General features: G+C 42.6%; 1 protein-coding gene across 1 annotated transcript; it reads right to left on the bottom strand.

The window, feature by feature from the left end:
* Positions 1–168: 168 nt before the first annotated feature.
* On the bottom strand, positions 169–3,136 carry meiob (meiosis specific with OB-fold). The gene is made up of 12 exons (XM_086099248.1): positions 3,126–3,136; positions 2,884–2,999; positions 2,716–2,788; positions 2,450–2,645; positions 2,174–2,274; positions 1,997–2,049; positions 1,745–1,840; positions 1,479–1,571; positions 1,003–1,147; positions 729–915; positions 530–616; positions 169–460 (listed from the first exon to the last, which is right to left on the bottom strand). The coding sequence occupies exons 1-12, from the start codon at positions 3,134–3,136 to the stop codon at positions 347–349; spliced, it is 1,272 nt and encodes a 423-aa protein (XP_085955374.1). The 3' UTR covers positions 169–346.
* Between the last annotated feature and the right edge of the window lie 13,740 nt (positions 3,137–16,876).

Raw genomic sequence — 16,876 nt, 5'->3', positions numbered from 1 at the left:
AATTGTTCATTCTTTCAATGTCACACATGTCCCAGCCTTTCAACTCCTTGTGTAAATTGTCTGAATGTTTCAGAGATGTTTGCATCCGTCTTCCTTAAACAAAATCTGATAATACCTAGGATAAAAAAAAGAGTCCTGTTAAGATTTAAGAGACTAGACTTAATGAACGAACTCATCTTTATTTCACGGAAGAAGCTTTTACGGTTTAACACCTCAGACAAATACAAAACCGTGTTGAAGAACAGACAGAATGACAACAACCTAAACACACACTCTCATCGCTTCTGTGTAATGCTTGGAGGAAACGAACACTCGAGCTTCCACCGTGTAGTTGAGGGGGAGTTCCTCAGTCCTCCTTCAGCAGGGTTGACATGTGCTGCTTCACCTCGCCCGGGTCGGCCAGTGAGCAGGCCAGGACCACTCCCCGCACCCCGCTCTTTGTCCTTGTGGAAGGGAGGATCTAAAACACAAATTATAATGTGTGTCTTTGCACCGAATCCTTGAGGTGGAAAGTGAACAGCAATTTCACCTTCACATATGTTTTGCATCTCTCTAGAAGAAATTTCCACTTCATTGCAGTGCGCTCATTGTCGGTTAAACGAGTAAACTGCTCGGTCTGAAGAGAAAGGAAAAGATACGCTTTGCGTTTCTCTCCCCCCCCCCCCCCCCCCCCCCCCCCCGCCTCCCTCTGATTCTCGATGAGTAACGGTGCTGTTTGGAATACTAACAGTGCATCCCAGCATGGCGTCGGCCACTGGGCTTCTGAGGCTGCAGGCGTGCAGAGTGCCCGTGTGGTCCGTGAGGTCCACCAGGAGGTCAAAGCCAGTGACGGAAGAGAAGACTTGACCCCTTCCTGGACACAACTGGTTGCTGCAATATTGCGTGCCCTCGGTCACCTGGAACTTACACTTGGCGCTGAGAGATGTGACCAAAAAAAAAAAAAAAAAAAGTGGGCAATTGTTGCAACGATTAACTCATCCTTTGTGCCCCGAGTGAGCATACCAGCGAGTCCTGATGACTTTGGAAACGCAAGAGTCCAGATCGAGCTTGGTGATGAAACTGTATGTGATGCCGTGGGACGTCTCCGGAGTTTCCTGGCTTTTTTCCTTCAGCTGACCCACCGTGTACACGGCCGTGATTGACTCCACTGCTCAATCGTAAACATTTGGACATATGATGAGAAGAAAATGAAAACGAGGCCATATTCCACCAGATTTTTTTGTAATCCCAATTAACCCTTTCAGGGACAGCGGTCACTCCAGGGGACAGTTTATCATGTTATCGGTTACAGGGTGCATGAAGGGGTTAAACATTGGATCTATCATGAAAGCTTTTGGTGTATTCTGAGATCTTAAGTGCCGCTAGTTATAACCACACATTCTAACGTATCCCAGTGGGATATCAAATGTCCCATTAAAATGCAGGGGCTTTTTCTTTGAGTAATACCAAGAGTCAGTCAAGTCTTGATGCTAAGTTACCCTGCACATCCTCTGCCTTGTCATCTTGTTCCAGAGCGCCGGATTCTAACATCTCCGTAGCATATCTGCACAGCAAGCCAGCCTCATGCGTGTCTGCCAAAAAAAAAAAAAAAAAAAAAAAAAAAGATGAACACAGTGCATGCCTCTTTGTATGGCTCACTGCTGGACGACCCCCCCCCCTCCCCCCCGCATACCTTTTTTCGGCATGACTCTTGTTTAATTGTTAGCTGTTATGCTTTGGCGAAACGATGCAGTGACACGCTTACCAGGATTGACAGTGATAATGGTTTTGGAGTTGACTGTTGCGGTCATTCCCTTGCGGAAGCTGTCAAAGTTAATCTTCGTATCCGCTATGAAGATCACTTGGAATGAGGAATCGAGTCAAAACATGCGTAAATTATCTCAAAAATAACAGAGCGCTTCATCTCAAGTGTCCACAGTTATGCTTGACTTTAGCACGGGAACGTTAATAAGACGTGACAGGTAGTAATAACATTCAACTAGAGATTCATTCCTACCAGTCCCTTTGGACACTGAAGTCTGGACATGCTGAATGACTTCTCTGTCCCAACTGTGAATTAATCGCAGGTCAGGAAGTTAGTCTGGAGAGGCCAGCGAGTTCAGACTGATCTTACCAAAGTCAATGGGATTGAAACAAAGCGAAGAGCAAATAGAACACAAAGTAGGAGACCCACCAAACGAGCGGGAAGGACGAGACCAACTCATCAAAAAGCTTCACTTCCATCCTCTGTCCCTGGCGTCCATCCGATTTTCTGAACAGTTTCATCTCACCGATCTGAAAAGGAGAACGACAAGTCACGAAAACCGGAATGAAATTACCTTCTGACCGCTGTTTGATGAAAATCCGAATGATTATTTGCTTCATAGAACAATTGACTGATCTCTGTATTGGCTCTTATGAGATCACGCAGGTGTCCACGATGTTGTGGCTGGCGAAATTGAGAACCTACCGCTTTCACAGCAGCCAGTATGTTTAAAAATGATCCGTCCAGACTCTTCCCATTGGCCTCAATGTCTCCCAGAGGGTAGAAGTCTCTGGAGTCCTTAACTGGCATGCGAATCAGTGGCAGCAAGGTGTCACTGGTGTCCATGTCCACACAAAGACACACTTGGGAATGAGCCTCTGCAAGCATCAACCTGTAGGGACTGGCAAAGAGAAGGAGAGGAGAACTGTGAACTTAGACATTGGAAACTATGTGACTTGAAGATTAGTTACCTCGGTGTGGTAGGACAGAATCGTTCCTCCTTCTCTGGATCTTTGGTGGTCACCAATGGATTTTCAATAATGACTGAAGACATAATAATGACGTAGGCATTCAGCAATATCAGAGTAGACACGTTAGGGACGTTTAGACGGGAGTGGCGCGGGGATGGTTTTGCTTACCAACATCACCGAAACTGAAACTGCTGGACAGCCTGTTAATGTAACCATCGCTTCCCCAAGCCGATACATTGATAAAAAAGTCAGGAGAGTCCTTAACGGTGAAGCCAAAAGTGAATCTGTCCACACCAAAATCTCAAAATTCACATAAGAGAGTAAATAAGAAAAAACGCTCAAACCATATTATTACTATTCACCAGAAGAGGGCGCCAGTGGACAGAACACGAAGGCATGAATTATTTTACAATCTGAGCATGTTGTACTTCTACTGAAATAATAAATTCGATATACTGAGAGAATAAATGTGATACATACTTTTTCTGTCAGGGAAGCTCTTAATATCAGTTTTTCCTATGATTATACCGATCACTTTCTGGAAAAGATACAGTCTCGTTATTGTGAATCAAGAAATTCAGCCTTAAACGTCGACATCATTGAACCACAACGTCAGACCATGCTAACTAATAATAATAATAAAAATACTAAACACCCTGCCCCTAAAATAGTTAAGACCGTTGTAAAAAGAAAAATATTTTTTACTTACAGAGTGAGACAATTTGGGATGAAGCTCAGAGATGGAATTGTAGTTAATGGCGGCCATTTTCAGCACTTTTTCAAATAATTCTTCCTAACAACTTTAAAGACAATATTTCATCAATACCAACAAGTTAAATACCAATACTACAAACGAATATAAACATACTGTATTTACCTCCTCAAAGAATAAGTTTGTGTCAGTACAACCTTGTTCAAGTTTTCTTGTGCTTGCTTACTTGATGCCTTCGCGTGCAGTGAGAAATATTGATAATGTGGTTTCATTGATGATATCGTCCAAGCAAACATGTCTAAATATTACATATAAAAGCTACTTTTATGCTCTACAATTGTGCTTAGTCCATTGTAGAAATTTCACTCAAACTTGTCATTAAAGTCTTTTATGTTTTTAGCTCCGAAACCCAAACTCACAATTTAAAACGCAACTCAATCTTCTTGAAATTTCACTTCCTGTAAATTTGTGTTTCCTAACCTTGAGTAAGGGGACGAAAATACAATTTTAAATTTAATTCTTTTTTATGTTCCACCCATTAAAATATAAATCACGGTACACAACCAAACAAAATTATATAAACTAAAAAGATGAACATGGACAAAAATGTTGGTCCGCTTTTGTTAAACAATGGAAAACGCCAAATCGTCACACACAAATAACTTGAAAATTATGACACTGAGATTTGTTGAACTGCATATCAATAATCCACAATGTATTATTATTATTATAATGCTAAATGTATTCTATAAACCTGCCTGTCACTGTACGTCATTATCATCGACAGATTAACACAGATACATCATTTGTGTAAAGCAAACACAAAAAATAAAATGAAAACCAATTGACATTGCATAATTTCCCACGTCTTGAGAATCATTACGTCAGTGAAATGGCTCGAGTGTCCCAATACTTTTGCCCACGTGTTGTTGTTTTTATTATTATTTTTCCTTCTAAATGTTGCACTGTACACTACATTGTGGATATTACCATGCTAATCTATTCCAATCATAATTCACAGCACGGGATTCAACCAGCGACAGTTTGGCAAAGATGAATGTGACAATTTCCTGTCTGTTTGATTGAACAAAGCTGTATCTGACTCGTGATACTGTCCAATATAGCTAAGCATGAATGAAGAGCGGTGACGGTAAACCCGCAAACGCAGCCTTTTTCCTCATCTCTGTGTATGAATAATCCTCACAGTTGGCTGTTTGGGTAGATCATCATATCGCAGCCTTTTTCCTCATCTCTGTGTATGAATAATCCTCACAGTTGGCTGTTTGGGGAGATCATCATATCCCTTTCGACGAATGTTGATTTTTTTTTTTTTTTTTTTTTTTTTTTAGGCTTGGCCGTTTGTAATTTTAAGTCACTGTCTGTGGAGACATTTGACATAAGATGCAATATGTTGTGTAATGTAAAACAGCAATATTTAAAAAGTGATTGATTACCTGTGTGATGGAATTGATCTGCTATTTGTGCCAGATGCACACTATTCAAATGAGATGCAATTTTAAAGTGTCATTTTGTTAGTGGGTTTTTTTTCCTCATCAATATGCTATTAATCACAGCAGCGCCTTTATGCCCCCCCCCCCATCAGATAAATCAAGCAACACTGTATCATTTGGGCAAATGATTTATTCACATTGATCCACAGCCTGTCCTAATCTGACATGAATCATCCTTTGATCCAATATTGAATATTGAAGAAGGTCTACGTTTGGTTTGTGGCGCAATCATTTGTCGAAGATTATTGCCGAGCAAAGTAAAGACCATAAATAGCTCACATAAAAATCAAAGTAGATATTATATTGGAAGAGTTGATTGACAGTCAGAAATATTAAACGCAGCCTTGTATTCAAATCTCAGCTGAATAACGTCATTAACGCCAGTGCTTCTTTTCCAGTTATGGTTTGTGGTGAAGACACGTCCGCCAGCATCTCACTGTAAGTGCATTTTTTTTCCCCTGTCCTAATTAACTGAATTTACCTCAAACATTCTCAAGTGACGGATGGGATTGTATATTATCAGTCATTTTTGAATGTATTTTCCTCTTTTGGAAATTGCTGTTGAGTTCACCAATGGCAGTGGACTGTGTTTGTAAGTCTTTTATAGTACAAATTAATAAACTGTGTAATATTTGTTGAAATGTACCAATTTGTTGGGATGTATAGTGGAAAAAATATCTGTTTCCACTCTTTGTCTGTGTAATTTATTAGTTTGACCTGATCCTTGTGAGCCCTGTTGAAAGGATAAAAGCATTTTAGCTATTACAGGTATGGCCCTGTTGTGAAAGTACTCAAAAAAAAAAAAAAAAAGACAACATGTAATTTAAGCTTATGTGACACAGGAGCCATTGTGGCCGTGTGAATTTCTAAGTACAGCGCTTCACGTTTTCGTCTCGCCTCAAATTAGCATTGCAGATTTGTCTGATCTGAATCCTTCGGCCACCGCGCTTTTTATTTAGCAACTAACTGTCCACAATGGCACCAGACGGGGAGATTTGCCGTCCGACCGTGCAAGTCCGTGTACACGTGAGCGGCGAGGATGAAGTACAGACACCAGTGACTGCTCAGAGGCATGCCAGCAGAATGGCAGCTCGTGGCCGAGCTCGAGTCTTTTCGGAGCTGCGGCACATTTGTTAGTCCTTCCGCTGCTTTGCGTCTTTGTCGAAGCGCACCTCTTCCTCTCGTAGACCATTTGCAACCAGGAAGTCTTAGTCTTGTGTTTACACTAAGTCGGCATGCGATGTGGTTTAATGCAAAGCAGTTTTTCAGTGCTGTTAATCCTTTCTTTTTCTTTTTTTTTTGTACAAAAACCAGAAGTATTTAACCAGCGGCTTTAGTTCACACGCACCCATGACAATAGTCCTATTATTAAGAAAAAGACCATTTCACTGCAGCGGCTCCAATAAGATCCACATTGCTTCAGATCATTAAACATATAGGCTGGTAAAACCTTAGCCGAGACTTTTACGTCCAAGTATAGGTTTTGCAGTTGTTGGCATCAGCATGAGCAGACTTTATTGCCTTCCAAAATACGAGTACTGTATGTGGACACTATAATTTCCCTGCCACCTGTGTGACGGACGGTTGCTGCTGCACCACGGGGCCCGTTCGAAGCCAGTGAATGCACACTTCCTGGTCTGCCTGGTGGAACCATACGGCTTGCCCGCTCACCCTGGGAAGACAGCGTTATATATGTGGCTGTAAAGGAAAGGTTCAATGATGCTAATCATGAGCTGTTGAAAAGCAGAACGAAAAGGGAAAATAAAACCTATTGCCATATATCATTTTTAAAGAGATGCGGGAGGAGGGGGGGGCATTAGAAATTTACAGTTGTCATGTTTTGTAGGTGTGAGAGAGGGGGAAAAAAAAGGAAACGTTTGAGCATGGTGCAGATTGTGGAAATGAACGCGGTTGCTTCACTTTTCTGACACCGCGTAAAGAAATCCGTGACGGTGTCAGTGGCAGAGTGACCAAGTCCTGCAATGAATCGCGAAAATGCTGATGATAAATATGACACACTTTTTGTCTATTAGACAAGGCTCGGGTCCGACTAAATAAGTTCCTGCCATCACTTCAACATACAGCTCTGACCTAAAGTCATTCCGTGACCACGCTTGTAACTCAAAATATTTGCGTATCAAATCGCCTTCGCTCATTGAAATGAATTTAAATACCATAAATCTGTTCCAGCTGCCCAAAAATTACAAACAAGAAACGTTGTTCTCTTTTAATAAGAGAAATAGCACTTAAATAACGGCAGTAATATCGATTATTTTCTGCAGAGGATAAAGAATATATACGTGAGTAGAATTGTTGTATGCTCTGAAATCACGTGTTATCGTTCATGTCAAAATGTAAATTTTTGAAGAAAAAACGTGACATTGATGCGCAGTTTGTTTGTCCGTCTATGACATTTCCCATTATGCGTCAGCATTAAGCTTGCTAATACAAGAATAGGGATTCATTATCCAAGCATGCGGCCCAGGCATGTTCACCATCTCCTTGCGTGTCTACCTTCCCCAATCACGGCCTCTCCTTTGCATTTGTGGCATGCCTCGGAGCGACGCCGAGTATGTGGCATTGCTTCACAAATCTCTCTCGAACCTGCGTGGAGAATTTTCTGAATATACCGAGTATACACAAACGTTTCACATCATACAAGTGACTTGATGTGTTAGAGCTCTAAGGAAGAACGTGGTAGCTTGGATATAAACAGAAACATCAGTACAGCACAGTGTTCCTAATAGTAATGGTTAAAATGTCGCAACTGAACATTTTGTGCCGGAGACCAGAACATCCGAAAGACTCGTTCTTCTGGGCAATGTGGGTGTCTGGAAATAATACCATTATTTAACTGACTCATGATGACAGTGCAACGCTATTATGGTTGTAGTCAAAGGAATCAAAATTTAAGACCGACCACGATAAAATGATCCATCTGTTATAATATTTCATGCAATTTTATGACTCACGCGCTGTCTCTTGAAGCGCTCGCCACCACCCAGGATGAAATGAATTGCGAGCGCGTATTATTTGCAGGTTTCATAGGTTTGCACAGTTGCGCAATATGTATTTGCCTTTCCTATTAGCCAAGCTTCTTGTATTTTTGTTCATAGTCGACCATTTGGGTTTAGTTTGTAAACAGACACAGTGAAATTGTAGCGACGGTATTTTAATCAATCAGCATTTTTTTTTTTTTTTTAACTTTTTCGTGCACCCTGTAACCTGATAACATGATAAGCTGCCCACTGTGGTAAACTGCTGTAGCCGAAAGGGTTCATGTACAGTAGTTTAACAGTCTTGCTAGTAGATGGCGGCATCACTTTCTGGGCTCCGACCCATCGGGCTGAATGGGACCTTTTGTTTGCCTCCATCGATTTCCTCTGGGTGGAACTGGCTCTTGCGAATGAACAGATTACCGCAATCCAAAACACTTACAGTAATTTAAAGTCACCGAAATTGTTCAAGTAAGGAAAAGTGTTTGCTTTGCTCGAATCAATCCAGACGGTGACACGGAATGTAAACATCCACCCAATTTCGAAAATCAGTTTGTTGAGTAAATGTACTTAGTTGAATGACACCGCAACAGACGGAATCGGATTCTGCTCGGAGGTGAATCACCGGCGCTCGCTATTTTCATTCTCTTGGACAAAAATCAGGCTCGACATACTGCCAATGAAAATGCGTCGATGCCAAGAGAAAACTTCACCCATTCATCATCTTTACCCCGTCGAATCCCAGTGGTGCATACTTAAGGAAAGTCGGCCCATCAAACTGTCTACACCGACTCCAATCTTTACATCCTCCCCGCCCTCCGCCTTCCGACAGCCCCTGACAGAAATATCGAACGGCACATTTGACCCCGACTGACATTTATTTATTTTTTTTCGGAATTTGAAAGTGTTCCATTCTAAGGATGTGAAGGGGAGCGAACACGTTTCTTTAATTACCGCCGAGTGAAACATTAAGCAGACGCCTTCATTTCGTGGGCGCAAACGCCCCTCAAAACAATGATGCATTGTCTCTCAAAGACGGGCACAAACTTTTCACCACCGAGTGGTATTTATGAATCATTTTTAAAATGAGTTCATCAAGTGCCGACATTCTCAACGGTCCCAATAAAAGCCAAAAGACACGCTTTCCATCCTGGTGAATGATTGAATGTTGGACGCATGAAATTTAATTCGCATTATTCTGTTTTTTTAAAAGCATGTAGCTAATAATAACAAAGATTTAGTTGCATGATTTATCTCCCATTTGTTGCTGTCACGCTTTTATCACTGCGGAATGAAGCATCATATGTGCCGCTCTACTTGGTGTAGCTAATATTGTCTATTTTTGCACAATAAACACTATTTTAACAAAAACATTTTGATTGTATTTTCTCTCATGAAGGCAGCACTTCATCACAAACCCCTGACTTGTGGCTGCGTTTATTTAATCAGAAGCTAACGAAAATACTTTGAGCGAATACTACACGGCAGCCTGTCACTTGACCTTGCCGAATCTTCACCCAGCCTAGCTACCAAGTCATGGACTGGGAACTCCAAAATGGGAGCTTAGAATGTATTTAGAATAGCTGATTCAAAGTGTGAGAGGCAGGGGAGAAAAAAACAACAACAATTTCGTTGCAGAAATGGCCCTGATGAGTGGATGATTTATAATGAGGGCTAAAGCCTGTCAAAAGGAGACGTGTTGTTTTGAACTCGACAACAGTTGGCCTTCCTCAAAGCAAACGATGACATCGGAAGCAAAAGAAACAAAAAAAAAATAGTAAAAGCCTATCCTCGGGATGCTAGTAACATCCCATATGGAAGGCATCAGGCAAGCGCACGCTAATAACAATGCGGCTATGAGTTTAATAAAGAGGAATGGAACGAATTATGGCCCTCTCCCAGTCTGCGCCATCATGTACTGCAACGCATTAGCGTGGCCTTGGCAACTTGCTACGCAGACTGGGAAGGATGACGGCGAGAGGAATGTAGGTGGGTGCCAGCCTTCCCCAGGATTAACCAGTCAAGTCCCCCTGTGGGCTTCCATGCTGCGGTACGCCGAGGGAACACACAGAGAGATGTCGGGGTGGGGGGGGGGGGGGGGGGAGAAGCACGTTGACGGGCTCCGCCGGGGATAAAGGACCATCAAAAGCAGTTCAACCATAAATGTTGATTTGATTCTTGATTAAAATGGAAGGAAGATTTATGGAGACGGCCTGGGGACATTTGACAGACAGACAGAGGGAGAAAAAGAATTCCACATTGCGTGTTTAAAAAAAAAAAAACATAACTTTGTCTCACACTGCTAGCATAATGCCAACAAACAAAGCAAAATGCCATAGGAAGGCGAACGAATTGCATTGGTGGTACAGTGTTTAGAGCAACACACCCTTGAACACAAACGGTGCAGTAACACATATATACAGTCAATATATCAATAGTCAGAGGCATATACTGTATTTGAAATTCGTTAAGCTATACTGCAGCTTTCTGAGTCACTGATAGTTCCGATAGTTGCGAAAGTCTTCTTTGTTTCAATATCCTGTCATTATTATACTGCCCTCCTGTGACCAAGCCACACACACTCGAGGGAGCCGTAATGAATTATTTATGATGCAAACCCTATATTTGCGTTTAATACAATTTTCTCACTTTTTTTTGGTAAAGTGCAATTTATTCAAGTTATATTTTCCTGAAGAAAAATAAAAATTCATAGCTGGAGCCAATTCATGGCAACACCATTCAATTCCTATGGAAGCAATTATTTGAGATACGCATGTTTTGAGTTATGAGTATGGCCCAAAAAATTAAACTCCTAGCTCAATGCCCCACTGCATAAGAAAAAATACAAATACTATATAATATGGTTCGAACTGTGCTCATTTCTAGTAACATAGCAAGATTTACTTGCTGTTTACTTCCTGCCATTGGCATCCCGACCGTCCCAGCTTACCTATGAAAATTCAATCAAGTTGAATTAAGTGACTTCAGGAGCAGATGAAGATGCAAAAGCGGAGCAGCTGGCAGGGGGAAACATTGTTGCTGTTGTTGTTGCTGGGTGGGGCACGCGCCGATGGGGAAACCTTGTCTCTCCATGCGGGGACACGTCCGTTAGATCAGCCGCAAGCCCCAGAGAGCGCAGGTTGGTTCCGACCTCCGGCGTGGAGGGAAATCCAAATGGCTCCATCAGGACGAGTGCGACGTCTATGAAGTGAAATTTCATGACCTCTCATGTCAGCGTTTCAGCTCCTGCTTGTGATTACTTAACATCTGTGGTGGCGGCAGACTGAAGCGACAGACTGAAGCGGAGAATTTAAACACGCGCTTTCGACTTTCTTTGCCGCCTTTTCGATGACTTGTTTGCGACCGCACCAAAAAAAAAAAAAAAAAAAAAAAAGCTTTCTGTTTTCATTCGTCGGTCCGCCATTCAACCTGCAGACATCTGCAGTGTTTGGATTAGAGGATTTGCCTCCTTCTTCTCTTTCTGTCGGGCGTTTTATTTTGACCCGTAGTCGTTTTCCCCCCTTCGCCGTCTGTGATGTCATGCCCCGGACCACCAGAGTTGGACTTCTGTTCCTTCAATCTGGCTACCTTTTTAGGAATGATTACCAGGAGAAGGACTGGAAAAGGAAACTTGCTACTGCTGCTTTTTTTTTCCTTTTTTTTTTTTGCATGGTTATTTCTCAGCCGCGCCTATCTGTGAGTCAATGCCACTCTAATGCTGATATTAACCTACGTAGTCACCGTGTAATTGATTTCCCACAGGCCTCAAGAATGCCGGGTAGATCAATATCAAGGCTGTGAAGCGCTTGTTTAAAAAAAAAAAAAAAAAAAAATTGCCAAAGCAGGCAAGGATACATTTATGTTGTCCCCAAAAAAAAAAAAAATGTAGTAACGCATGTGCAGGTGCACGCATGACTGCCAGCGGCCCACGGACACCAAAATCACATCCATCTGCTTCCCATAATTGCGCTTCCATCAATATCATATTACCTGTTCCTTTAGCCGTCTATTGATCAGTTCTCCAGCCGCCGCTCATGCGCCGATTACGATGTGCTCTATTACCTGATTGGGGATGGTGTGCACATTCGGGTGGGGTCGCCTGAGTGTTTATGATGCAGGCGATGCATTGATCCCCCCCCGCCAAAGACCGCAAAGCATTCGCGGTTCAGCTGGACAACCTTATGGCATGCGAGGCCCTGTTCCGGTCGGCCGGTATGGACGAATGTTGGATCAGTATCGATTTTCATAGGTCGGCACTAAAAAGCGGACGTTTCGCTGTTTAAATGATCCGTTCACATATCGATCACAATTTCACTTCTAATACACGTTCAATACTTTTCTCTGGAGCGTGTTGTAAATTTCAATGATTACATCTATCGGCGCTGTCGGCTACACGAGTGGATGGCGAGAAATTACAAATAGGAGTAAATTGCGCGTTTTAGCGGGAGATTATATTCAGGAGCTGATTATTTGCAGTTAGCGCATCTCATTTAAATCACATTTCTGGATTGGCAGTTAGCATTTTATTTGAGTTTGTTCGTCTGTTATTCGTGACAAGTGGCAACAGGACTGTACCATTTTTATTTGGGGCATGGAAAAAAAAAAAGTTTTGTGACCCAAGCAGCCAAAAGATAATTAAATGAACCCTTTCAGAGACAGCGGGTCACTACAGTGGACAGTTTACCATGTCATCAGGTTACACGAAAGGGTGAAGAGTGATTTTTTTTTTTCTTCCCAAGTCTGCTCGGCCACTATCGCTATCATGTTAAACATGCTGAATTTTTATGATCATAAATCCTTACGTGCATGGTGGACACAGCAGATGTGGAGCTTCAAAACCTGATACAGTGTCGCAGTGTCGCAATGGGCGGGGCTCACTTGGCTGGTGTGTGGCAAAGTGTCGCCAACTCCGTTTTTTTTGTCCGTTTTGTCGACAGAATGCTACTCTTGCATGCTACTTTTTTTTTTTTTTTTTTTGGTGCTGGTCAATCCAGAGGATACTGCCCCCCCCCCCCCCCCCCAAAGTCAGCTGGGATAGGCTCCAATTGGTTGTTCCTCAGCAAATCCACCACCCCTCCATAAAATTAGTCAAATCCATTGTGTCTTTTTGAGCTTGCCAACTAACAAATCAACCAATGATCAAACAGCAGCGCGAGGGAGGAGCGGAGTTTCACGCCATCATCTTTTCACGTTTGTTCCTGAGATAGTTGAGGGGTCGAAAAGGGGGGCCCTGGCTCGAATTCATTCCATAGGGTCTTTCAAAATAGACACTCATCTCCCCTCAGGGGAGAAACAGACCATCTTGTTTTTCAAAGTATGTTCAAAAAAAAAAATCTCCCTTGATTCACGTCTGGAAACACTAAATCAACGACGGACTCTTCCTGTATGTCCCCCCCATCATCTGATTTACTCATTTGAACTTTGAGCAAATTTGTCTCGCAAGAGCTCCACTTTTCCACGGCCTTGCGCACGATAAGTGTGGTGAACATTTCACCGCATCGCATGATGGGAAGGATGTAGTTTGGTTGTCTGGGAGCGTTGCAATCAAGGCTTTGGGGCTGGAGTAGGCGAGTATCTTTCAGTTCAGGGTCGGGCAATTCTGTTGGGGTTGTGATGTGGGAAACTGGAAGAAGACGAGAAGAGAAACTTTGATTTTTTTTAAAAAAGTATTCCTTCTTGATGGGTATTGAAAGCATGAACCCTTTCGGGGACAGCGATTACTGCAGTGGACGGCTCATCGGCTTCTCACGTTATCGTTATTTGTGCACGAAAGGGTTAAAACGGCGTCATTTTCATACGGCCCTGCTCATGGCGCCCCTCCATCAAGTTGAAGTTTAAAATCGGTCATGTTTAAAAAAAAAAAAAAAAAAAAAAAAAGTTTAAATTTCATTTTCTTTTTTGGCGCCTGCAAACAAACCAAATCTTCTCGCTTCGGTGCCGCGGGGCCGCTCGGCTGAGGTCATAATGGGACACTTGTTGTGAAAGTGTCAATAAAAGACAAAGAAATGTCATCGGGATTGTAAAAAAAAAAAAAAGTCGTCCCAGATACTGATGCGATATTTGTTTACGGCAGGGTACAAAATGGATTTGCAGCTTTTCTTCATTGTGGTTTGCCGGTTCCGCTCATAGCGAGCATCGGTCTACCTCAGAGCAACAGGCAGAGTTGAGGGGGGCGGGGGCGGGGGGGGGGGGGGGTAAGTACGGACTCATTACGGTTGAAAAACAATCTCATCATTGTGGCAGATGAGCAGTAATTATGACAACATTGTCAGTGAATTCATCTCATGTGTGATTTTTTTTTTTTCTTTCTGTAAACTGTTGATCCGAGACACGCACGATGACCACATCTGTTTGTAGTTAGTATCGGGATCTTCTATTTCAGCCCATGTGTTTCCTGTCACGGAGCGAAAGGAAAAGAAAGATGGAAAATGTGTGTGGCCAGCAATTTCTATTTTTCTTGGGGAATGTCTTGTCTCTTGTCTCCCCTCTGATATTCAGGTCTGACCTGGACGCCTGGATTACTTCCCGCTTCTTTCTGCCCCCCCCCCTCCCCCCGCCCCCTTAAATTGAATCGAATTGCTGTCAATCTCCTGTTTTGGTTGTTATTCATCACACTCTTGTCTTTGACTTTTCACCATCCACTCACTTGTATGCGCTCCCGTCTTTGTCAGAGACGGTAAATCTCGCTTTGCTCCGCGCCCGCGATGAAAAACTGTAAATCTCTGACCTGTTTGCAGCCTCTCAATAAAACGTCCTGTTCCTAAATAATGAAACTTGGGGGGGGGGGTTATCTGGTCCTGTGTCAGGTCCTGGAGGAATGAGATGGGGAATGAGGGGAATTAAGTGTAGCCGTGCTTCCAGCAGTACGCAGGAAGGGAGGACATTGTCCAATATACTCGGGGAGTGGGGGGGGGGGGGGGGCACTGCAGAAGATAATAAAGCTCGATGATATTTTCTCATGCTGACAGATAATATTTGCTCAGACTGAACTACTGAAAGTCAGGGAGGACATGTGAGTCAACAGAAGTCAACACTCACTATAACTTTTGTTGGAGTGGGGGGTCAGAGTAGTAATTCACTATTACCAAGTCCTTTGTGTTGCATTTCAAGATAAAATGTGCTCTGCAAAGCACGACTGATTGCTTTTGAAAAAAAAAAGAAAAAAGATTTCAGCATTAATAATGATGGCACCAATAATAATATTCTTCATAATAATTCAACCCTTCCATGCACAAATAATGATAACATACAACAAGATAACATGATAAGCTGTCCATTGTAGTGACCGCGGTCCCTGAAAGGGTTAAATGCACATTGTGTCGCATTTTATGGAGTTATGCATCAAATTGCAGGCTGGTTAATCCGAGAAAGGCAAACGCACCATCTTTGCTTTTCGCAAAGTTTTGCGTCACCTGGATGGGTGTTTCTGACCAGGAGAGAGATGACCAAGATTAAGGAGATTTGCCTTCCCTCTCTTCGTCGTTTTGCTAAATTCTGAAAGCCGATCACGTCCCTGAGGAGTTTCTCAGAAACTTCATCCCATCTAAGCGAGTCCTCGGGGAGGGACGGGCGGGCAGAGGAGAGGGGACACGACTCTCCTGACATCTGTTATGTAGAGTGTGGCGTCTAATTTCCCTTCTGCTCAGAGGGGGGGAAAAAAAACCAAAGAATGGGAAGTGCAAGGGAAGCAAACAATTAGGACGCAGAAAGGAAGCGTCTTTATCTGTGTTTGTGTCGCGCTCCCTTTTAAAGACTTCATAGAAAGGATGTGAGGTGACCTTTGGAGTGACGTGGGGGGAGTGCTGTTTTGAAAATCAGCTTAAAAGACAAACCAGGGTGACAATATTTGAGAAGCGCTGAAATACACGAGCGCCGTCGGATAAAGGAAAAAAAAAAAAGTTAAATAATAATTCAATCATGATAACCTGTCACCTGATAACATGATAAGCTGTCCACTGTAGTGACCGCTGTCCCTCAAAGGGTTAATTTTTTTTAAGAGTACTGTAAATGAAATTGTATTTCGCATTTTAAATGTCATTTTTAAAAAAAAATATTTAATTCAATGATTCCCCCCCCCCCCATACCACTCGAGAGAACTTCACTGAGTTAAGCCGACAATTAAAAAAAAAAAAAAAAAGTTCACGTCGAACGTCTTTTATTCCATCTAATCGTAACTCTAATGACAATCCACCGAAGAACAACGCCAAGAAAACGTGGTTCGGTAAATTTGGTTTTCTTGCTATTACGCAGTATAATATTTCTATTGAAGTGTTTTTGATGGAACACGATATATATATTTTGGAGTGGCAGTAGTTCTCTTCCCGTCTCGAACGAAAGGCTTGACTGAAACCTTCCGTTTGTGTATTACCTTCTGGAATTTTTTTTTTCCATTCATACCCAATCCTTCAAATTGAACAATACCAAGCGCCCGACTTCCCTCAATATAGCACTCCCACCCTGTCTAAGAACTTGCGATGCACTTGCCATGCACTTTTACGGGGTCAAAGTTCACCCAAAGATATCCACCGGAGAGGTCAGCTTCATTAGGTTTTAATGATCCTCCCTGAGGGCAAGTTGTCGTCCTCGCACCCTTTACTCCTCAGCCGACCCAGCCCTTTTTTTTTTTAAACATCTGAGATGACAACCCATTTCCAAACGTCAATAACATATTGAACCTATTCTTCAAACTGGCTTTCCTTCCCCCCCTCCCCAATCCCGTGAAATGTAAATTAAACGAACCACCAAAGGCGTCGGAGCCGAATCAACATGAATCCTCACTCGAACTGGCGCTGGGCGCACGCTGTAATCAACGAGAGGGCTGCGTTCATTTAACAAGCTGTCAGCAGGAGAGCGCTCAAATGGAAAATAGAATACACAAGGATTTGGATGCGTTCCCAGTAATTATTGTATCATATGAATCGCCGGCGTCGCCTTGATCTGCC

Source organism: Hippocampus guttulatus, chromosome 19 (genome assembly GCF_054856545.1).
Source record: "Hippocampus guttulatus isolate MCC_2025c chromosome 19, RoL_Hgut_1.0, whole genome shotgun sequence".
Classification (NCBI taxonomy): Eukaryota; Metazoa; Chordata; class Actinopteri; order Syngnathiformes; family Syngnathidae; genus Hippocampus; species Hippocampus guttulatus.
The sequence above is the reverse complement of the archived record's forward strand: the minus strand, read 5'-3'. Positions and strand labels throughout refer to the sequence as shown.